General features: G+C 54.0%; 1 protein-coding gene across 1 annotated transcript in view; it reads right to left on the minus strand.

The window, feature by feature from the left end:
- The window catches only part of PLOD1 (procollagen-lysine,2-oxoglutarate 5-dioxygenase 1), a 41,649-nt gene extending 17,810 nt beyond the window's left edge, over positions 1-23,839 (minus strand). Inside the window, 8 exon segments of the mRNA NM_001133956.1 lie at positions 561-662; positions 1,486-1,583; positions 3,747-3,810; positions 5,903-6,015; positions 8,030-8,193; positions 8,644-8,777; positions 10,493-10,584; positions 23,743-23,839. Coding sequence (NP_001127428.1) covers positions 561-662; positions 1,486-1,583; positions 3,747-3,810; positions 5,903-6,015; positions 8,030-8,193; positions 8,644-8,777; positions 10,493-10,584; positions 23,743-23,818 — 843 coding nt within the window. The 5' untranslated portion in view covers positions 23,819-23,839.
- Positions 23,840-24,209: the final 370 nt, after the last annotated feature.

Genomic DNA, 24,209 nt, shown 5'->3' on the forward strand with positions numbered 1-24,209 from the left:
AGGGTGGCATAAGAGTCCAGCAGTGTCCAGCTGCAGCACTGCCACTCCACCCCAGGGTGGCCCAAGGGAGCCAGAGCCAGAATCAGAAGCATGTAGACTTCCCAGGAAAGGTGCCCGGGCTGGGGAACTCCAGGCAGTGGGTACGGGGGGCAGGGAAGCAGCAGGAGGGTGCCCCGGGGAGGGAGCAGCAGGAGCCCAGGCCTGGAACAACGACCCGATTGAGGGCCTGCTGTCAGGAGATCGTGGCTGGTGTGGTGTTCAAGGTGAGTCATAAATGAGGATGAGGTTCATGGGATGGGGAGGGGGCTGCAGGAGAGCCTGAAGGACCAGGCAGAAGAAACCAGAACCTGGACATCTCGGGGGAAGCTAGAGACATGCAGTCTGAGAGGGCTTCCAGGAGGAGGCACTTGGGTGGCAACCGGGATAGAACCCCAGGCAGGGAGGTGACCCCTTCACTTTCCAGCAAAGACAATGGAGTCTATTCCAGAATCACCCATCTCGCCATCTCAGGGGACTGAGCCCCCCGTGTCCCTCAGGCACAGGCCTGGGCGCAGCCTCACCCCAATGCCCTTGAGGCTTCGCAAGCCTTCGTCACACACGGTGCAGCCTGTCTCGAAGGTCCAGAAGCGCGGGATGTAGTTGCCCAAGTAGTTCAACTGCAGCTGTCGGGGAGACGTGGGGTCAAAGAGAAGCCAGCCAGCTCCACCTGCCACAGCCCTGACTCACATCTCCCTGGGCCCCCAGTGGGTCAGCAACATCCGGCTCCCTCCCACTCCCTAAGAGGGTCTTGGAGATAATGCTCCATCCCCAGGAGATCACCAAGCCGCTCTGAGAGAGGGCGGGGGAGGGCTTGGCGCTCTAGTGCTCCTGCCGAGAGCTTGTAAAATGCAGATTCCTGGGTCTCACCCCGCTCAGAGATTCCATCTGAACAGATCCTGGGTGGAGTCGGGAAATTTGCATTTTAAACACATCACATCCTCCTTCCTCTCCCACATTCCGGCAGTGAAGGACCACACTCAAATATGCTATAAGCTATGAGCCAGTTCCCCAGGGGCCAGTGAGGTCCATTCTGTCCCTGGCCGCAACTGCACCCAGTCCCTTCTGTCACCATGAACGCAGGACATCTGTCCTGCTTATGACTATGTGTTATTGTCCCGTGCAAACATGAAATAAAGGTTTACTGAGTGAATAAATGACTCTGCCCTGGGGTGACAGAGTGCAGATGGCTCTGGTAGCCCAGCCTAGGCCTGGATGGGGACAGCAGCCTCCTATGTGTCCTGTGCCCAGCGAGAATAGAGAAGAGTACCACTGACCACCACAGCAGGAAAAGAAGGCACCACGCTGAGCTCAGGACAGAGGCAGTGAGTTCATAGCAGGCCCCAGGTAGGTGGCCCTGGCCCCAGGGAGACACTGTGGGGTCACAGTGAGAATGAAATTGGGGCTCTGGCCCCCTCCCACACTCCCCAGGGGCTGGGGCCCCCCTACCTTAGTTGGCCCGTTGCCATGGATCAGGACCGGGAGGGTGTCATAGGCCAGGTTCCTCGCTCTCACGTGGCCCATTTCAAACTTGAGCACGACCTCATCTGGGGGTCAGAAAGCACAGCCCCACCCAGCATCAGACCCAGAGGTCAGGCTCAGGGTCCAACCAGCTGGGCTCAAATCCCAGCTCTGCAGTGAGTAGATTATGTCCTTGGGCAAGTCTCTTCTCTCTAAGCCTCAGTTTCCTCATCTATAAAATAGGAATAATCCCTTCCTCATAGGGTGAGGGGGAGGATTTGTGTTGGGCAAGCGTGGGGCACCAAGCCTGGCCCATGATGAGCACAGAATCCATAGCAACCCCTGTGCTTGTTGTGGTTACTTACAGCCAGAAGCAGGGACTGGGAAAAAAACAAAGACCTGGAACATCCCAGTTGCAGACACCCCAGAGAAGCTCCAAGAGAAAGGGTCTGGGAGGCACCTTCTCTGAGTAGGCAGAGCAGCACTGAGAAAATGCCAGAGTCATGAGCAGGGGAGGCCTGGGCATGATCAGGACAGATCTTGTCCCAGTGGAGGGAGCCCCTGCAGCAGGGTTCCAATACCCATGGGTGGGTGTGTGTGTGTGGGTGTGTGTGTGTGTGTGTGTGTGTGTGTGTGTGTGTGTGCAGCAGGATTCCAATACCCATGGGGGTGTGTGTGTGTGTGTGTGTGTGTGTGTGTGTGTGTGTGTGTGTGTTTTTAGACGGAGTCTCGTGTGTGTGTGTGTTTTTTTTTTTTTAGACGGAGTCTCATTCTATTGCCCAGTCTGGAGTGTAGTGGCATGATCTCGGCTCACTGCAACCTCCGCCTCCCAGGTTCAAGTGGTTTTCCTGCCTCAGCCTCCTGAGTAGCTGGGATTACAGGCACATGCCACCATGCCCGGCTAATTTTTGTATTTTTAGTAGAGACGGGGTTTCGCCATGTTGGTCAGGCTGGTCTAGAACTCCTGACCTCTGGTGATCCACCCACCTTGGCCTCCCAAAGTGCTGGGATTACAGGCATGAGCCACTGTGCCCGGCCCCCAATACCCATGTTTGACCCTATTAGTCTGCACATAGGAAAATGGGTATTTCAGCTGGGCACGCTGGCTCACACCTGTAATCCCAGCACTTTGGGAGGCCAAGGTTGGAGGATCACTTGAGCCCAGGAGTTTAAGACAAGCCTGCGCAACATAGCGAGACCCTGTCTCTATTTTAAAAATTAAAATAGGGCTGGGCATGATGGCTCACGTCTGTAATCTCAGCACTTTGGGAGGCCGAGACAGGCGGATCACCTGAGGTCAGGAGTTCGAGACCAGCCTGGCCAACATAGTGAAACCCCGTCTCTACTAAAAAAATACAAAAATTAGCCAGGCATGGTGGCATGCGCCTGTAATCCCAGCTACTTAGGAGGCTGAGGCAGGAGAATCACTTGAACCTGGGAAGCGGAGGTTGCAGTGAGCTGAGAATTCGCCACTGCATTCTAGCCTGGGCGACGGAGCAAGACTCCATCTTAAAAAAAAAAAAAAAGGAAAACAGATAGCTCCTGACCTACGTGGATCTGAACTCAGTGCTTCTTAACCCCCAGAAATCACAGGCAAAGGGCACGGTGTTTCTGCATTTTTCTGGGAGCAGAGCTGTAGCTTTCATCAGATTCTCAAAAGGGCCCATTTATCCACAAAATCAGCAATCAGTGGATCTGGTTCACTTCCTTTTGTAAAGATAAGAAAACTGAGTCCCCCATGGGGAGGAGGTGTGACTTGCCTGAGGTCACTCAGGAAGACCTACGGCAAAGCAATGTCATCACCAGCCACAGATGCGAGGCCAGGCCCAGGGATGTTTGTGGCATCAAGGGTCAAGTAGCCTTTTGCTTCCCAAGCTGCCCATCCCACCAGCTGAGTTCCTGCCCCCAGCCAGGACTCCTTCACCTGGAAGGTGGGAGGGCCGGGAAAGCGGGGAAAGAGGGCCCACCTGTAAGGACCTGGTATGCAGGGCAGGGGGTCCAGCACCTGCTGTGCGCATCCCCCAACTCCTCCCAGGCTGAATGCTCACTTGTCCCCGGCCCTCAAGAGAGACACGGCTCTGCGCCGGGACATCCAGGTGGCCCCTGGGGACCTGGGGATGAACCCAGTGACCTCCCAGCACAATGGCCAGAAAGAAGCAGCCCAGTTCTCCTCCTTGGGCTCGGGCCCTGCCTGGAATCCTTCCTATCACCCCTCTCAGGATCCACCCCTCCCCATGTGGGCTGCTCACCCAAGGCTCCATCCAGGTTCTGGAAGATACGGCAGCGGTGGTCCAGGGTGATATTGATCTGCTCCTGCAGGAAAGAAGGTACCAGGCTGCAGCAGGGACAGGCCCTGGGGGAGGCTGGGGCTACATCTCACCCAGTGTGGGGAATCTGTCCCCAAAGCTCAGCCCTCTCTCCCCACACCTACTCTGCCACGCCACATCAGGGCAGCTGGGTGCCCAGAGACCAGCAGCCAAGCTCCTGGGGTCTACAGTCTAGTGTCTCTACTCACAGAAAACCAGGGACTCTGAACTGGAAGGAATCTAAGAATGCAGCCGGCTCACCTACAACAATGACGGCCGTTAAGAGTAACTAGCGTCTGCCAAGCACTCCACTACATGCACATAGCTACTCCAAATAGTCTTTTTTTTGAGACAGAGTTTCGCTCTTGTCACCCAGGCTGGAGTGCAGTGGCATGACCTCGACTCACTGCAACCTCCGCCTCCTGGGTTCAAGCGATTCTCCTGCCTCAGACTCCTGAGTAGCTGGGACTACAGGCATGCACCACCATACCCGGCTAATTTTTTTTTTCTTTTTTTAGTAGAGATGGGATTTCGCCACGTTGAGCAGGCTGGTCTCGAACTCCTGACCTCAGGTGATCCACCCGCCTTAGCCTCCCAAAGTGCTGGGATGAAAGGCGTGAGCCATCGTACCTGGCCGCTACTCCAAATATTCTACACATGAGTTGGGTGCAGTGGCTCACACCTGTCATTCCAGCACTTTGGGAGGCTGAGGCAGAAGGATCACTTGAGCCCAAGAGTTTGAGACCAGCCTGGGTAACATGACGAAACTTCATCTCTATAAAAAAATTTTAAAATTAGCCAGACATGGTGGCGCAGGCCTATAGTCCCAGCTACTCAGGAGGCTGAGGTGGGAGAATCGCTTGAGTCCGGGAGGCTGAGGCTGCAGTGAGCTATGTTTCTGCCACTGCACATCAGCCTGGGTGACAGTGAGACCCTGTCTCAAATAAATAAATAAATAAAATATTCTACATATATTAATCAATTTAATCCTGACAACATCTCTGTGAGAAAGTATTATCATTATTGCTTTTTTTTTTGTTTTTTGAGATGCAGTCTTGCTCTTGTCTCCCAGGCTGCAGTGCAACGGCACAATCTCAGCTCACTGCAACCTCTGCCTCCCATGTTCGAGCAATTCTCCTGCCTCAGCCTCCTGAGTAGCTGGGATTATAGGCGCCTGCCACCACGCCTGGCTAATTTTTATATTTTTAGAAGAGACAGGGTTTCATCACGTTGGCCAGGCTGGTCTCAAACTCCTGACCTCAGGTGATCCACCCACCTCAGCCTCCAAAAGTGCTGGGATTACAGGTGTGAGCCACCGCGCCTGGCCCATTATTGCATTTTATAACGGAAAAGGCAAGGGACAGAGAAGTTGCCCAATGTCACACAGCTAGTAAATGGTGAGCTAGGATTGGAACCCAGGCAGCCTGGCCCTGAAGTCCTTATTCTGAACCAATGAACAATGCTGCCTCTTTAAGACCCAACAGCCAGGCGCGGTGGCTCATGCCTGTAATCCCAGCACTTTGAGAGGCCGAGGCAGGTAAAGCACCTGAGGACAGGAGTTTGAGACCAGCCTGGCCAACGTGGTGAAACCCCATCTCTACTAAAAATACAAAAATCAGTCAAGCGTGGTGATGCATGCCTGTAGTCCTAGCTACTCGATACGCTGAGGCTCCAGAATCGCTTGAACCAGGGCGGTGGAGGCTGCAGTGAGCCAAGATTGCACCACTGTACTCCAGCCTGGGCGACAGAGCGACTCTGTCCCAAGAAGAAAAAAATAGGATTAGTGTCCTTACCAATGAGGCCCCGTGAGCTCCCTACCCCCTTCCACCATCTGAGGACACAGAGAGAAGTCAGTTGTCTCTGTACCAGTTAGAGGGCTCTGACCAGAACCCAGCTGTGATCTCACCCTTCCAGCCTCCAGAACCATGAGAAATTCACATCCGTTGTCTGGGAGCCACCTAGCCTATGGCAGTTTGTCAGAGCAGCCTGAACAGACTAAGACACCAACCCAGGGGTTCAGGCCCGAGAAGAGCTGTTCCCGTGCAGCCTGGCCGGTGGATCCCCAGCCCCCTCTCCTTGGCCCGCCCACTGCCTCTTACCCTCTTCTCCGGGTCCAAGAAGATCCTGGTGTAAAACAGCTGGTCGCTGTCGCTGTCCTGGCCCTCCCACTCGGCCACCAGTTTGCTGAGGTTGGGGGCATAACCGATGAAGCCTGAAGGTTGGTGGGTGGGGACACCGAGACAAACCCTTAGCTTCCAGCCTCTAAGCCAGGGGCTTCCTCCCACCCTTCCCTCTTATCCACCTCCACTCATATGCCCACAAACCCTGTCACCTCTCAGAAGTCCTCCTGAATTGACAGGAGGTGGGGTTGCAGGTTGGAAATGGGCCTGCCAGTGAATGTCACTTATTAATGAGTTCCTAATGACCCCAAGAATAAGACCAATGGTGCCCACTAAGCTGTACTGTTCAGTGCTGGGCACCACATAGGTGGTGAAGAAACGGATTGTACGAGGAGCCCCTGGAGAGCAGGGCTGGGAGGATACAGGCCTGGTGTCCCTTTTTACGGTTATCTGGGAAACCTGGCCCAGAGAAGGGAAAGGCTGGGCCAAGCTCACACAGTGCCTTGGGGGCTGAGACCTGGCATAGTGGGGAAGCCCACATGGGCCCCTGGCTAGAGTACAGACGTGACAGGCAACCACGAGAGCAATGGGACATCCCTACTCCTGGGCCTGGGCCAGGGCAAGGCCATCTGGACTGCGCTTACTCTGGACCAGTGGAAAAAAGTGTCTGTTGAGGGCAGATGGCAGATCCCCATCTGAGGTTGAAAAGAGGCCTGTGGATTTTATTCTCCATGCAGTGGAAAGTCATTAAGTGATGTGTGTGAATTTGCATCTTTATTTATTTATTTATTTTTAAGACAATGTCTCGCTCTGTCGCCCAGGCTGGAATGCAGTGGCGCGATCTCGGCTCGCTGCAAGCTCCACCTCCCGGGTTGACGCCATTCTCCTGCCTCAGCCTCCCGAGTAGCTGGGACTACAGGTGCCCGCCACCACACCTGGCTAATTTTTTGTATTTGTAGTGGAGACGGGGTTTCATCGTGTTAGCCAGGATGGTCTCGATCTCCTGACCTCGTGATCCGCCCACCTCGGCCTCCCAAAGTGCTGAGATTACAGGCGTGAGCCACCGTGCCCAGCCTATTTACTTATTTTTTTGAGTGCAGTGGCACAATCTCGGCTCACTGCAACCTCTACCTCCTGGGTTCAAGAGATTCTCCTGCCTCAGCTTCCCAAGTAGCTGGGATTACAGGCGTGTACCACCACGCCCAGCTACCTTTTATATTTTTGGTAGAGATGGGGTTTTGCCATGTTGGCCAGGCTGGTCTTGAACTCCTGGCCTCAAGTTATCCTCCCACCTCGGCCTCCCAAAGTGCTGAGATTACAGGCGTGAGCCACCACACCCGGCCTTGGATTTGCATCGTTTAAAGAAACCTCTGGCTGCTGGATGGAGAATGGCCTGGAAGGGCATGAGGGCAGGGATTGGCAGAGCAGTAAGGAGGCTCCTAGCAATGGCCAGGAGCCCAGTGAGAATGGCGGCAGTGAACTGTGGGCCGGAGAGAGCAGATTCCAGAGATCTTTAGGAAGTAGGAGGCAGGTGGCCAGGTGTGGTGACTCATGCCTATAATCCCAGCACTTTGGGAGGCCGAGGCAGGTGGATCACTTAAGGCCAGGAGTTCGAGACCCACCTGGCCAACATGGCGATACCCCATCTCTACTAAATATACAAAAATTAGCTGGGCATAGTGGTGCATGCCTGTAATCCCAGCAACTTGGATGGCTGAGGCAGGAGGATTGCTTGAGCCCAAGAGGCGAGGGCTGCAGTGAGCTGAGATCCCACCACTGCACTCCAGCCTGGGCAACAGACTGAGATGCCATCTCAAAATTTAAAAAGTAGCAGACAGGTGACTGGCATCGGACGTAGGTGGAGGAGGGCAAGGGAGGAGTCAGGAGTGACTCCTGGGTTCTATCCATGGGGCTGCGTGTCTGTTGAATGAGATCAGAACTGCAGGGGAGCACATTTGGGGTTGAAAAGTCAGGAGCTCTATTCAGGACATTCTGCACTGGAGACCTGTGAGACACCCACATTGCACGTCAAACAAGGGGGGTCCTCACAAAGGCAGTAGATGGACCCCTCTGCTGGGCCAAGCGCCCTGCACCCAGGCCTCTCACCTCCAGAGCCCAGGAACCTCTTGCCATCGGAGACCACCGGATACTTGGTCTCCAGCCTGCGGTCTGGGTAGATGAGCTCCTCGGCAGAGAAGACTACCTGGCTCCTGGCCTGCCGGAACTTCTTCAGGAGCTCCCGGGGCCCCGATGCAAACAGCACGTCGTAGCTGTGGCCAGAGCAGCAAGAAGACGGAGCAGGGCAGGGGTGAGCAGGGGCCCAGTGAGGGCACAGACAGGAGGGATCAGGGATCAAGTGCTCCACAAATGGCCCTCTGCCCACGCCAGCCTGGGCCACCATCTGGGAAATGGACCTGTCTCCGTCTGCAGCCCTGCCTGCCAGGTTCCCACCTGCACCGTGGGCAGAGAGATGGTCCCCACAATATGTCATTCTTCTCTTACTTAAAGGGGGCCCATCACACTCATGGGCCACCTCCTCTTTATCTTTTCACCAAGCCTGGGAATGGACTTCACTAAGACCGGGAATGGACACCCTAAAACTAGGCAACCTTAGCTAGAGTGGTCCCCCTTCTTCCCCGATGTTCTGGGAGGGCCTCATTTTAGAATATTCTTCTATCTTCCTCGGAGGGGCCCAGGCTAGGAAGCCCTGACCCACCTACCTGTCTGTGAAGAGAATGACCAGATCCTCCTTGTCTGCGTGCTTCTCCAGAGCTTTCTTCAGCAGCCGGACCTTCTGCCCTCCACCTGCCGACGTCCCCTTCTCCACATTCCAGTCCTCCCCTAGGCCAAGCGCCTGGAGAGAAACACCCCTTAACACGGGCTTTTGGTAAAGAAATATTTTTCCAGGGCTGGGCGTGGTGGCTCATGCTGGTAATCCCAGCACTTTGGGAGGCCGAGACGTGTGGACCACCTGAGGTCAGGAATTCAAGACCAGACTGGCCAACATGGCGAAACCCTGTCTCTACTAAAAACACAAAAATTAGCGGCGTGTGATGGGACACGCCTCTAATTCCAACTACTCCGGAGGCTGAAGCAGGAGAATTGCTTGGACCCGGGAGGTGGGGGTCCCAGTGAGCCGAAATCGCTCCATTGCACTTCAGCCTGGGAGACAGAGCAAGACTCCGTCTCAAAAAGAGAAAAAGAAAGAAATAATTTTTTTGCTTCTGTGGGTCCAGCAACTCTGACCCTCCTCTGTAAGGAAACCATTCTCCACCTGTGTGAAGCTTATCTGGTTCCTGGTGGTCATGTGACCATGCCTGTCCAATCAGAATGTCCCACCCTTCCTGTCACTCCCACACCCAGAGATCTGAGCATGTGACCCCAACATGGCCTATCAGCGCCTTCCCTGGGACTGTTCTGTGAAAAACAGAACAGTCTGCAGGCCTTTCCTAAAAAGGAAAGGCTGTCTCCTTCTGCTGAAGTTGAGAAACTGGGGCACATGAATCCGTGGCTGGTGGTCATCTTGCCACCACGATGAAAACAAACAGGGCCTAGAGATGGAAAGACAAGGCCCTCACTTTGCTGCTTGAATCCCTGGATCCAGCCATGCCTGAAGCAACCCTCTGCTGCAACCCTCATTCATGTGAGCTAATACACTTGCTTGCTGACTTAATGCCACTAGATTGCAAGCTCTGTGTAAGCAATGACTTGTTCTGTATTGCCCATCACCCTATTGCCAGTGCCCAACCTTGTGCCTGACATAAGGAAGCACTCAGGATACTCGTCTCCCTGCAGGGCTCAGCCCCATGGACTGCACAGAGAGGACACCAAGCCCATGCCAGTGGTCGATCGGGCATTAGCTCATGTTTCTTTTTTCTTTTCTTTTCTTTTCTTTTTTTTTTTTTTTGAGACAGAGTTTCACTCTATTGCCCAGGCTGGAGTGCAGTGACGCCATGTTGGCTTACTGCAACCTCTGCCTCCCAGGTTCAAGTGATTCTCCTGCCTCAGCCTCCCAAGCAGCTGGGATTACAGGTGTGTGCCATCATGCCCAGCTAATTTTTTTGTATTTTTAGTAGAGATGGGGTTTCGCCATGTTGGCCAGGCTGGTCTCAAACTCCTGACCTCAGTGGATCATCAGACTCCCAAAGTGCTGGGAATACAGGCGTGAGCCCCCGCGCCAGACCACTCATGTTTCTTTAGAGCAGTGTTTATGATACCGGGAAGACGTCTAGACCATGCCCATCCCCAAATTATCTGGTAGAACTTGTGGAAATGCTGATCCCGAGGCCCTGTCCTCTAAACTAGCCTCTCAGGTGAGGCTCCTGCACACTAACATCTGAGCATTTCTCTAGCCAACTCTCTCCCTCTCCATCACCCCCTAGACTCATGCTGTGTCCTCTGCTGTGTCTTCCCATTACTGACTAACTCATTTTCATCCTTCAGGCTTCCAGAAGCCTCCCCTGTGGCCCCAAGTCTATCTCAAGAGCCATGGTAGTTTGGAAAGGACACTAGCTCCTAGATCCTCCTGCCACCCCTCACTGTCTCTGCCTCGCCCAGGAAACCCCTTACCTGGATCTTGTAGTTGAAGAACTGAGCTGAGCGCTTGAAGCGACGGAATCCCTCGGTCTCCTTAGTGGCCACCGTGAGGACTAAAAGGTTGTCTACAAAGACGAGGGTATGGTGAATGGGAATGGAGGATGAGGGAGGTGACGGGGGGAGGTCTTTGTTCCCAGTGACCTGTCAAATTCTGGCAGGAAGTGTCTTCATGTCAACCCATTACAGAACAGGGCCCAGGGAGGAAGGGATGGCAGAGCAGGAAATAACCCAGGTCTCCTGAGTCTCCTCCAGGGCTCCCTCCACCCAGTAACTGACCGATATAGTTGGATATTTGTCCCCTCCAAATTGCACGTTGAAATGTGATCCCCAGTGTTGGAGGTGGGGCCCAGTGGGAAGTGTTTGGGTCACAGAGGCGATCCCTCATGAATGGCTTGGTGCCATCTCCTCGGTAATGAGTGAGTTCTTGCTCTGAGTTCATGTGAGAGCTGGTTGGTTTTTATTTTTTTGAGACAGAGTCTCACTCTGTCACCCAGGCTGGAATGCAGTGGCATGATCTCAGCTCACTGCAACCTCCACCTCCTGGGTTCAAGCTATTCTCCTGCCTCAGCCTCCCAAGTAGCTGGGACTACGGGCGGGTGCCACCACACCTGGCTAATTTTTATGTTTTAGTGGCTTTGCCACGTTGGCCAGGCTGGTCTTGAACAGCTGACCTCTGGTGATCTGCTTCGGCCTCCGAAAGTGTTGGGATAACAGGCATGAGTCACCATGCCCGGCCAAGAGAGCTGGGGTTTTTTTTGTTTTTTTTTTTTTTGAGACAGCATCTCGCTCTGTCACCTAAGCTGGAGTGCAGTGGCACAATCTCAGCTCACTGCAACCTCCACCTCCTGAGTAGCTGGGACTACAGGCACTCGCCACCATGCCCAGCTCATTTTTGTGTTTCTAATAGAGGCGGGGTTTCATCATGTTGGCCAGGCTGGTCTCAAACTCCTGACCTCAAATGATCCACACGCCTCGGCCTCCCAAAGTGCCGGGATTACAGGCATGAGCCACCGTGCCCAGCAGAGAGCTGGTTGTTTAAAAGAGCCTTGCACTTCCTCCTCTCTCTCGCTCCAGCTCTCACCATGTGACATGCCTGCCATGAGTCAAAGCTTCCTGAGGCCTCACTGGAAGCAGAACAGATGCTGATGGTATGCTTATACAGCCTGCAGAACTGTGAGCCAAATAAACCTCTTTTCTTGAGAAATTACCCAGCCACGGGTACTTCTTTACAGCAACATAAAACAGACAAATAAAGCATGTGCCGTAGACAGGGGAAGTGTCTACACCCTGCACTATAGGACTGAGTTTCTGGCTTTAGAGGGTGTGGAAGGAAGAATTTACTCTGAATGCTGACCACCAGGAAGATCTCTCTGGTCAATGATAGACATTAGCCCAGGGACAGCAAATACATGGCTCACAGATCCCTGCTCTCCATACCTAACCCAGGACAGACATTGCTAATCTATCTCACAGTCTTTCTTGCTGAGTATCACACGGCTCTAGATTCTCCCAACACCATGCTTGAGGCTGTTACAACCAATGAGTCGGCCCAGAGTGGAAACTGACTTGAAATCCACTGGTCCACTCCTGACCTTTGGCCAGGGCAGCCATTCCTACAATTTTAACAAGGAACCTCTCCCAGGCTCTGTAGTGTGGCCTGCCTCTGTAACAGAACCTTCTGGAAATAACTCCCCAGAGAGCATCTCAGGGAGCCCTGGGGAAGCCCCTCTCAGAGCACACTTTGAAGCTGTGTTCTCTGAGAAGTGAGGAGTCTGGAGCTAGCCTGCCTGGTTAGAATCCTAGCTCTGCTCCTTACTAGCCATGTGACCTGGGGCAAGTCCCTAGCCCTTCTGAGACTCAGTTTCCCCTTGGAAAGCAGGAATAATAATAGTACCTACTTCTCAGGGCTGCTGGAGAATTAAATGATAAATGATAAATAAATGAGATCAGGCATGTAAAATCCTTATTGGGATGCTTGGCACACATGAAGAGGTATTACTGAAGGCTGGGCACAGTGGCTCACACCTGTAATCCCAGCACTTTGGCAGGCTGAGGCAGGCGGATCACCTGAGATCAGGAGTTTGAGAACAGCCTGGCCAACATGGTGAAACCCCGTCTCTACTAAAAATATAAAAATTAGCTGGGTGTGCCTGTAGTCCCAGCTACTTGGGAGGCTGAGACAGGAGAATTGCTTGAACCCAGAAGGTAGAAGTTGCAGTGAGCCAAGATCACACCACCACAGTCTAGCCTGGGTGACAGAGCAAGACTCTGTCTCAAAAAAAAAAAAAAAAAAAAAGAGGTATTACTGGTGCTGATTAATGAGAAGCAAATGCCTTGGCCTGGCATTCAAGGCCCTCTCTGATCTGGCGGGTGATATACTCATCCTTCTCCATCATGCAGGCCCTCCTCCAACTGGAGGGGGGGGTCTCTCCTTGCTGGGTTCCTCCGTCCTACCATGGCTCCCTCTGTATCCCCTTTCTTGTTTTTGTTTTTTGGGGGTTTTTTTTGTTTTTGTTTTTGTTTTTTTTTGAGACCCAATCTCACTTCCGTTGCCCAGGCTGGAGTGCAGACGCACAATCATGGTTCATGGCTCACTGCAACCTCGACTTCCTGCACTCAGGTGATTCTCCCACCTCAGCCTCCCAAGTAGCTGGGAGGGACTACAGGTGCACACCACCATGCCCAGCTAAATTTTTTAGTGGAGATGAGGTTTCGCCATGTTACTCAGGCTGGTCTGGAACTCCCAGCCTCAACCGATCTGCCCACCTCAGCCTCCCAAAGTGCTGGGATTACAGGCGTGAGCCACCACACCCGGCCTGTATCTCCTTTCTCTAACCTTCCTCCAGGTCCCAGGGCCAGTGACAATGACGTCCCTTCCACCTCTATGAAGCCTTCTCGGATTTCTCCTGCCCTCTCTGGCCTCCAAGCCACAGAGGCAAGACCCACACTGCGGTGCTCATCATTGTCTCCCTGAGTGAGTCTTAGCTCCCTGAGGGTCTGCAGCTTACACTTTTCACCTGGTGGCCCTGGTGCCCAGATTGACAGCAGGCAGGTAAGGCCCTCCCCTCCCACCACATCAAGAAGTCAGGAGGAACCTAGACTGTAGGAACAAAGGGGCCTGGCTTGCCAGAGCTGGCGGGGCAGGGGTAGCCAGAGCAGGGAGCTGGCCCCAGGGCAGGGGGCTGGCGCCAGGCGGCCCAGCAGGGATTGGCAGGGATCAGCTGGGGTCCTGGGGGAGGAGGGGGTGGATACACCGGGCAGGTGTGGGAAGAAGAGGCCTCACTACCTGAACCTGGGATCCAGAAACGAGGGGTGCTGCTCACACTTGGGGGAGGGCTCCCCCAAGCTCCTGCCAGGCCGGTGAAGTCCCCCCCCAGGTGAAGAGAACCAGAGCCACCAGCTCTGAGGCCCTCTTGGCAACAGGGGGCTGCTGGGGACAGGAAGAGTGTCACATTTCATGGATGGAAAAAGCCAGCGTGAGAGCATGTGAGTGAGTGAGCGTGTGTCTGTGCGTGCGTGCGTCTGTGTGTGTGTGTGTATGCACAATTCGAGATTCTTGATGGAACAGGCTCTTGAACTTCAGCAGCAGGGGTGGGGGAAGGGGATGGGGTGGCGTGGCTCAAAGCCCCTTTCTCAAGTTCCTGCTTCTCAATAACAGCAACAATAATGGCTTACCTTCATCGAGCATTTTCTGTGTGCCAGACACTTTTTTTTTTTGAGAGAGTCTCGCTCTGTCACCCAGGCTGGAGTGCAGTGGCTAGATCTTGGCTCACTGCACCTCTATCTCCTGGGTTCAAGCGAGTCTCATGCCTCAGCCTCCCAAGTAGTTGGGATTACAGGTGCTGGCCAATACGCCCAGCTAATTTTTTGTATTTTTAGTAGAGACGGGGTTTCACCATGTTGGCCAGGCTGGTCTCAAACTCCTAACCTCAAGTCATCGACCTGCCTCGGCCTCCCAAAGTGCTGGGATTAGAGGCATGAGCCACCGCGCTGGCCTTTTTTTTTTTTTGAGACAGAGTCCCTCTATCCCCAGGATGGAGTGCAGTGGTGTGATCTTGGCTCACTGCAACCTCCGCCTCCCGAGTTCAAGCGATTCTCCTACCTCAGCGTCCCGAGTAGCTGGGATTACAGGCACACGCTGCCACACCCCAATGATTTTTGTATATTTAGTAGAGACGGGGTTTCACTATGTTGGCCAGGCTGGTCTCGAACTCCTGACCTCAGGTGATCTGCCTGCCTCAGCTTCCCAAAGTGCTGGATTACAGGCATGAGCCACCATGCCCAGCCAGCGCTGTTCCAAGCACTTCACACATAGTAACTGCTCACTTTCCAGTTAGGAAACCAAGGCTAGAGCTGGCGAGTGATGTGCCCAAGGGAGCTAGGAAGCAGCAGCACCAGGACTTGGACACAAGCCTGAACCCAGAGTCTCCTCTCTTAACCTAAATGCATGCACTGCCCAGCCAGGGACGGTGGCCAGGCCATCTGTTGAGAGGGCCCTGTCCCTCCATCTATGTAAGGGAGCTGTCTAGCTGCGCCCTCCCCACATGTCCACTTTCCTCCCCATAACCTGTCTCTTCCCTGTTTTCCAGGGAAACAGTGCTGCCGAGAACCCACACTGGGGCCTTAACCCCCAGGTTCTGTGGCCGGGCGCAGTGACTCACGCCTGTAATAGCAGCACTTTGAGAGACTGAGGCAGGTGGATCACCTGAGGTCAGGAGTTTAAGAGCAGCCTGGTCAACGTGGTGAAACCCTGTCTCTACTAAGAATACAAAAATTAGCCAGGCGTGGTGGCACATGCCTGTAATCCCAACTACTCGTGAGGCTCAGGCAAGAGAATTGCTTGAACCCGGGAGGTGGAGGCTGCAGTGAGCAGAGACTATGCCATTGCACTCTGGCCTGGGCGACAAGAGCAAAACTCTGTCTCGAAAAAAAAAAAAAGCCAGGCACGGTGGCTCATGCCTATAATCCTAGCACTTTGGGAGGCCAAGGCAGGTGGATCACAAGGTCAGGAGTTCAAGACCAGCCTGGCCAACATGGTGAAACCCCATCTCTGCTAAAAATACAAAAATTAGCTAGGCGTGGTGGTGGGCGGGAGCCTGTAATCCCAGCTACTCGGGAGGCTGAGGCAGAGAACTGCTTGAACCCAGGAGGCAAAGATTGCAGTGAGCCGAGATAATGCCACTGCACTCCAGCCTGGGTGACAGAGCAAGACTCCGTCTCAAAAACAAAAACAAAAAACAAAACAAACAAAAAAAACTCCCGGGTTCCTTGGGCCATGCAGAGCCTGCCTCTCTGGTTGAGGATCACACGTGATTGTCCAGTTCAGAGGGTCCCAAACCTGCCCACACATCAGCATCACAAGAAAGGTTGTGGAATCCAGGCTCCTAGGCCCCACGGCTAGGAGTCTGAGGTGGGCCCAGGAGTCTGGATTTTTCCTACCTTTCCCAGGTGATTTCTGATGTCAGCCACATTTGGGAATCACTGATCCAATCCATCCCCTTGGTCCCCTGACACTGGGCTGCAATGCAGGGGTCTGGGAGGCAGTTCACAACAAGAGAACTGAAGGAAAGCCCTCCAACAAGAGACCCGGGCATGACCTCCTAACATCCCCAAGGAAACAGCCTCAGTAAACCCAGCCTGCACCCCATTCCCTTGACCTGTCTGCAACACACATTCCTTCCCCTAAAGAGGCCTCCAGTCTAACTCCTCCGGGAAGCCCTCCTTAATCTCATCCCATGTGGTCATTCCTTTGCACGTGCAGTCTTGGTTTGCCCAGTAGTTGACGTATTGGTACAAACCTGCTCCTTCTCCCTCTGCCAGGCCAGGGCCACGTCTTTATTTCCTTGGTCTCCCTGTCCCTCACCATGGCTGGGACTGGGCATGACCAAGACACACTGTACATTCTGGCCTTAAGCAGCTACGTGAGGCCTGACACAGTGGCTCACACCTGTAATCCCAGCACTTTGGGAAGCTGAGGCAGGCAGATCAGTTGAGATCAGAAATTTGAGACCAGCCTGGCCAACACGGTGAAACCCTGTCTCTACTAAAAATACAAAAATTAGCTAGACGTGGTGGCAAGAGCCTGTAGTCCCAGCTACTTGGAAGGCTGAGGCACGAGAATTGCTTGAACCCAGGAGGCAGAGGTTGCAGTGAGCCGGGGTCGCTCCACTGTACTCCAGCCTGGGCAACAGGTGAAACTCTGTCTCAAAAAAAAAAAGGCCGGGCACAGTGGCTCACACACCTGTAATCCCAGCACTTTGGGAGGCCAAGGTGGGCAGATCACCTGAGGTCAGGAATTCAAGTCCCACCTGGCCAACATGGCAAAACCCCGTCTCTACTAAAAATACAAAAATTAGCCAGGCAGTGGTGCATTTTACATGGTGCAAGTTATATGGTGGTGCATGTAATCCCAGCTACTAGGCCGGGCGCGGTGGCTCACGCCTATAATCCCAGCACTTTGGGAGGCCGAGGCGGGTGGATCACCTGAGGTCAGGAGTTTGAGACCAACCTGACCAATGTGATGAAACCCTATCTCTACTAAAAATACAAAAAAAAATTAGCCAGGCGTGGTGGCGGGCGTCTGTAATCCCAGCTACTCAGGAGGCTGAGACAGGAGAATTGCTTGACCTGGGAGGCAGAGGTTGCAATGAGCCCAGATTGCGCCATTGCACTCTAGCCTGGGCAACAAAAGTGAAACTCCATCTCAAAAAAAAAAAAAAAAAAAAATCCCAGCTACTTAGGAGACTAAGGCAGGAGAATCACTTGAAACCAGGAGGCAGAGGTTGCAGTGAGCCAAGATTGTGCCACTGCACCCCAGCCCAGGCGACAGAGTGAAACTCCGTCTCAAAAAAAAAAAAAAAAAAAAAAGCAGCAACATGGAAGGTAATTTTAGAAACAGCTACCACCACTGAACCCCTGTGAGATACCGTGTGCTATATGAGGCATGTTACATTCATTATCTTATTTAACGGTCAACACTCTATGAGGAAGGTGATATTTTTATCCCTGCTTCTTCAGGTGAGGAAACTGAGGCACAGAGAAGCTAAATACCTGACCCAAAGTCACAGAACCTTTAGGTGAAATGGGAATGAGTTGGAATTCTAAATGCCCATGCTCTTGTCTTCATTTCCCTGTCCAAGAGCCCAACATCCTAAGATGCCAGAGACTCCTGGCTGCAGACAGAAGCCAGTGCTTCCAGCACCTTCCCTCTGGCCTCTGCAGCACAAGCACTCAACTCCAGTCACGTGGTGAGGTCTTTTCCCAGCTCACTGTTAGGCCAGGCCAGAGAAACCCTTAAGGCATGGATGTGGAAGATTCATTTTCGAGCACCAAGGCCCCTCCCACCTGCTTTCTGTCTGGTCCAGCCAGCCGTCTTGGGCTAAGGCCAAGGCCTGGTACCCAGAGCTCTCAGCCCTCCCCACCTACTGCCCAAAGTCCAGCAATGACTTCCCCAGATGAACCCGTGATCCAGGATCAGCAGAAATCAATGAGATACAACAGAGAGGGTGCTAAAGACAGACTGCTGCGCAGGGAACTTAGCCTCTCTGTGCCTCAGTTTTCTCATCTGTAAAATGGGAATAATACAGATGATAGTACCTCCCTCCAGAGACTTTCATGAGGATTCAATGAGCCAATGCCATAAAGCACTTGGCACAGTGCCTGCCCTGGTAGCTGCGGGGGGTTCTGGCAACAGGGTGCCTCCCCTAAAAAGGGGAGCTGTGTCTTGGTAGGTGCTGCCCTGGGGGTCAGGAATAAAGGGGAGCTGCCTTCCTGAGAGCAAGAATGATGAAGAGGGTGGGGTGGCTCACACCTGTAATGTTAACACTTAGGGAGACCAAGGCAGGAGGCTTATTTGAGGCCCTGAGTTCAAGACCAACCTGGGCAACAAAGTGAGACCCTGTCTCTACAAAAAATTAAAAAATTAGCCAGGCGTGGTGGCACGCACCTCTAGGCCCAGCTACTCAGGAAGCTGAGGTGGGAGGATTGCTTGAGCCCAGGAGGTGAAGGCTGCAGTGAGCTATAATAATGCTACTGGGCCACAGGAATTAGCCAGGTGCAGTGGCTCACACCTGTAATCCCGGCCTTTGGGAGGCCAAGGTGGGGATGATCACTTGAGCCTGAGGGTTCAAGACCAGCGGGGGCAACACAGTGAGACCCTGTCTGTACAAAAAAATAAAATTTAGAAAAACTTTTAAGAGAAGAATGATGTGCACGGTGGCTCACACCTGTAATCCTAGCACTTTGGAAGAAGGTCAAGGCGGGTGGATCACCTGAGGTCAGGAGCTCGAGACCAGCCTGGCCAACATGGCGCAACCCCATCTCTACTAAAAATACAAACATTAGCCGGGCATGGTGGTGGGCGCCTGTAATCCCAGCTACTCGGGAGGCTGAGGCAGGAGAACTGCTAGAACTCAGGGGGCAGAGGTTGCAGTGAGCTGAGATCATGCCATTTCACTCCAGACTAGGCAAGCGAGACTCCATCTCAAAAAAAAAAAAAGAAAGAAAAAGAAAATGATGTGGAGACTGACGGTGAGGGCTTGGTTGGGGCGTGCCTATGTGATGAGCTCCTGGAAGAATGGGACCTCTGGGCACCCCTGGTTTGACTGTGCCAGCGGATGCCCCCTCCTCCCCAAGCAGTCCCAGCCCAAGGCGTGGGTGGTCACCGTGTGGCCTGAGTCAAGGCACAGTCATGACACACCCAGTCTGCTCTCTGGGGAGGCGGGAATGAATGAAGCCCTTCCGCCCTCTCCCTTCCCCCATCCTTCATCCCCACCCCAGGCTTGAACTGAAGCCAGGAACAGGGTCTGGCAGGAGCTGGGGATGCCCCGCACCTGGGAGCCAACCTTGGCCTCCCCGGGGCCAGCTGCCCACTTAGGTCTCCCCAGACCCGGCCCCACCCCCACACCATCCAGTGCAGCCTGCCTGACTCCCGGGACCCTTCTGTTCTCTAGTAGGGAACAGAATGACCTGAACGCCCAGCTGAGCCTCTGATCTCTGCAGCTGTCCTTCCCTCACCGTGTCCAAATCAAGGCCTACAGGGAAAGGCAGGAGCTGGAGATCTGCTGGAAGTTTCTACAAACGGGAGGAAGGGCTGTGGGACATCTGGCCTTGGCTCTAGGGATATCTGCCTGTTTGGATGTTGCCTTTTATTCTCCCAGTTCCCTGTGACGGAAGATGTTGCTTTGTTGAAGCCTTCTTGTGTCTCCCATCTTGTTCTAGAAGCCCCCCCAGGATGGTGCAATATCTCTCCCCTCAGACACGGGGTGTCTACTGAAGTGAGGTGCTCTGTACCCTCCTCTGACTGGGAGCCCCCTAGAAGTTAAAACGGTCCGTGTTTCTCTCCATGCACCAAGGCCACGGGTTTTGGGTGAGGGAACAGACAAGCTGCCGACAGCACCCCACCTACCTCACTCCCCGAGACTCTACAGCAAATCCCCTTCCCTACTCCAGCTGAATCCACCTCAGTAGCTGCCCCCTCCCATCCATCTGCCAGGGAAAGGGAAGAGCTGGCCTCTCTGGGAGCTGCTGGGGTACCCCCCACCAAACACACACACTAGTCAGGGGGCTGCTCAGACAAGACCTGCAGGGAAGATGAGCAACCCACTCTGTCCTGTCCAACTGGCTGAAGGTCACACCTCAGCTGGGTCTGGGGGAGCTGAGCAGGCTCCCCCAGGCAGCATTTCCAGGCAACAGCACCCCCTTCCCGTCCAGAGGTGCAGAAATGAACAGTAGGTCTGAGTTCCAGACAATGACCCCACCTCCAACCAGCTCTGGCAACTGGAGACCAGATGTTTAACCTACCAGGGCCTCAGTCTTCCCATCTCCAAAATGGGACTGATGATTCCTTACTTATCAAAGGGATCCTGGCTGGGCGTAGTGGCTCAGGCCTGTAATCCCAGAAGCCAAGGTGGGCAGATCGCTTGAGGTCAGGAGTTCGAGACCAGCCTGGCTATCATTGCAAAACCTCATCTCTACTAAAAATACAAAAATTAGCCAGGCATGGTGGCGCATGCCTGTGATCCCAGCTACTTGGGAGGCTAAGACAAGAGAATTGCTTGAACCCTGGAGGTGGAGGCTGCAGTGAGCTGAGATCATGCCACTGCACTCCAGCCTGGGCGACAAAGCGAGGCTCTGTCTCAAAAAAAAAAAATGAAAATGAAAAACTTAAAAAATAAAAAAAAGGAAAACAGGGAGGGATCCAAATGGAGAAGGGAAGCAAAGGGCCCAACTCAGACTGGCCTGACATTAGCCCCAGGCCTAAGGATCCGCTCTCTTGTGCATCAGTGAGCAAAGATGTGCTTTCTACCTACCAGGTGCTCTACCTGGGTTACCTCAGTAGCACACTGATCCTGTCCTCCACCCATAGCAGCACTGTCTGTGAAGGCTTCCTTGGATCTGCTCTGCCCTCCTCCTGTCACTTGCTGGGGATCAGGGTGCCTAACGCCCTGTCATCAGTCTGGTCCCTCTTCAATTCAACTCCCCGGGCTTCATCATGGGCAGCCGCGGTTTCTCTCCTGGAATGGTCTGGGATGCAGGCAGCCCATGTCAGGAGAAGCAGGGGGATCAAAGGCCCACAAAACAAGGCCACAACAGGGCTACTGGCCAGTGAGGGGACCCAGGCCGAGAGCCCTTTGCACAGCCCAGTGGTCAGCGTTTCCGTCACTGGACTTTCTGAGCTGTCTTACTGCCCTGCTGTAAGCTGGCAGCTCTGGGACCGGGAGAGAAAATGCCCTTTGCTGAGGGCCTTTCATGGGCCAGGCATTGAGCTGAACTCTCCCCAACTTCATCCCCTGGAATTCTTGTTAGAGCTCCAGGCGTGAGGTTGTATCACCGGGTCTTGCAGGCTAGAACACCAAGCCTCACAGAGAGCAAGCACCGCCGGCTTTACCACTGGGAGACGTGGGGCCTTGGGCATAACCTGGTCCAAGGGAGGTACTCAAGAAATGGTGGTTCCTGGCCGGGCGCGGTGCTCACGCCTATAATCCCAGTACTTTGGGAGGCCGAGGTAGGTGGATCACCTGAGATCAAGAGTTTGAAACCAGCCTGACCAACACGGTGAAACCCCGTCTCTACTAAAAATACAAAAATTAGCTGAGCGTTGTGGCATCCGCCTGTAATCCCAGCCACTAGGGAGACTGAGGCAGGAGAATCGCTAGAACTTGGGAGGTGGAGGTTGCAGTGAGCTGAGATCGCGCCATTGGACTCCAGCCTGGGCAATAGGAGTGAAACTCTATCTTAAAAAAAAAAAAGAAAAAAGAAAAGAAATGGTGGCTCCCGGCTGTAATCCCAGCACTTTGGGAGGCCGAGGCAGGAGGATCACTTGAGGTCAGGAGTTTGAAACCAGCCTGGCCAACATGGCGAACCTCGTCTCTTCTAAAGATACAAAAATTAGCTGGGCGTGGTGGTGCAGGCCTGTAATCCCAGCTACTTGGGAGGCTGATGCACGAGAATCGCTTGAACCCAGGAGGCAGAGGTTGCAGTGAGCCGAGGACACGCTACTGCACTCCAGCCTGGGGGACACAGCAAAACTCTGTCTCAAAAATAAAATAAAATAAAATAAAATAAATAGTGGTTCCCATCCCTGACCCAAAGAACCCGGGATCCTTCTGGTGGTACAGTTTCATCTTCTCCAGGAGGATAGGCTGAAGAAGAGAATGCCATGGAAAGTACCGCCAGTTCTGCTTGGCTTTGCTGGGACTATCCGAAGTCTATGCCCTTCTCGGGACAGCCCTGGAGATGGCCCATGCCAGGGAGGGCTGGGGAGGAGGGAAGCACCCACTCAGGACAGTGGGGCACACACTGCAATCCAATCTGCCTTGATGAAGTAGAAGGAATGCTAGACTGGAGCCCAGCTGACCTCGGACCAACCACCTCCGTCTGGACCACCCTGGACAGTCACTTCACCTATCTGGGCCTCGGTTTCCACAAGTATAAACTGCAGAGAGGGCCAGGCACGGTGGCTCACACCTGTAATCCCAACACTTTGGGAGACCAAGGTGGGCTGATCACCTGAGGTCAAGAGTTCAAGACCAGCCTGGCCAACATGGTGAAACCCCATCTCTACCCAAAATACAAAAATTAGCTGGGCGTGGTGGCACATGTCTGTGATCCCAGCTACCTGGGAGGCTGAGGTACAGGAATCCCTTGAACCGGCTGGGCGCGATAGCTCACGCCTGTAGCCTGTAATCCAAACATTTTGGGAGGCCGAGGCAGGCGGATCACGAGGTCAGAAGTTCAAGACCAGCCTGGCCAGCATGGTGAAACCCCGTATCTACTAAAAATACAAAAATTAGCTAGGCATGGTGGCGCGTGCTTGTAATCCCAGCTACTTGGGAGACTGAGGCAGGAGAAACACTTGAACCTGGGAGGTGGAGGTTGCAGTGAGCTGAGATTGTGCCACTGCACTCCAGCCTGGGCGACAGAGCGAGACTTCATCTCAAAAGAAAAAAAAGAATTGCTTTTACCTGGGAGGCAGAGGTTGCAGTAAGCCGAGATCGCGCACTGCATTCCAGCCTGGGCGACAGAGCAAGACTCTGTCTCAAAAATGACTAACTAACTAAATAAATAATACATTAAATAAAATAAAAAAATAAACTGCAGAGAGGAAGACTACCCTGGCAGGGACTAAGCAGACCACAGGGAACATGGGTGAAAGCACAAACTGCTCCACAAAGTGAGCCACACCTTCTACCCCCATCCCTCCCCAGTCCCCCTCAAGACCCCTCATTCCCATGGTCGTGAGGCCTCCTGGCTCTGGAACCAGACACCTGGGTGGGTGGGGTAAATCCTGGTTCCAAGGCCCACAAGTTGTATGATCTTGGGCAAGTGAATGAACTCTGGAGCCTCAGTTTGCCCAGCTGGAAAACGGGGATAATAGACGGAAACACTTACCAGGGTAGCAATCATGCCTAACTGATGCCTGGCCCATAGTGAGCACTCTGCAGAATAGCCATTGCTGGTTATTATTATGAGAACTATTATTATTCGAGCCTTTCTGTGCTGAATGGGACTCAGCTGTCACCCTTTCCTTCCCGAAGCAGGAACCGCAGCCCCAAGAGGGGAAGTGATTTGTTCAAGTCATCAGCGAGTAAGTGGACAAGGAGCCGGAACCCAGACTCCCTCTCCAGCCCAGGCCTCCCATTCAGGTCGTTCCCAGGGAGGCAGCCCGGGACCAGCCCTCCCGCCCGGATCCGCGCTCCCGCCCCCGGCCTTCGCTCCCTCACCCTCCGGCTTGGCGTCGCCCTTCGCTTCGGCCAGCAGCAGCCAGCCCAGCGGGGCCAAGAGCAGCAGGGGCCGCATGGCCGAGGTATGGGGACGATCGGCCGACCCGGCGGCTCTCGCAGGGCTGGAAACTTCGCGACGGGGCCGCAGGTCCCGCTGCCACGCACTGGGCCCGCCCCAGGGGCGGCCCTGCCCCGCCCCTCCCCGCCCTCCCCGCCCTCCCCACCGCCTGCCCAGGGGGGAAGGGTTTTTCTGCAGATATGCCCGAGTCCGGGCCTCTCCTTATCGGGGCAGCTCCCTCCGCCTGTCTGTGCAGCTCCCGGGGCTTCCGCCAGGCCCTGCCGCCTCTCTCCCTTCTCTGGGGGGCTCACTTCGACCAGGAAGAGGGCGGTGAGAGGAGAGCGAGGCCACGATTTCTAGACCCCAGGTTGTGGGCCAAGGCTCCATGGCATCGATAGCCGCGAGCCCC

This window comes from Pongo abelii, chromosome 1 (assembly GCF_028885655.2).
Source record: "Pongo abelii isolate AG06213 chromosome 1, NHGRI_mPonAbe1-v2.0_pri, whole genome shotgun sequence".
Lineage (NCBI taxonomy): Eukaryota > Metazoa > Chordata > Mammalia > Primates > Hominidae > Pongo > Pongo abelii.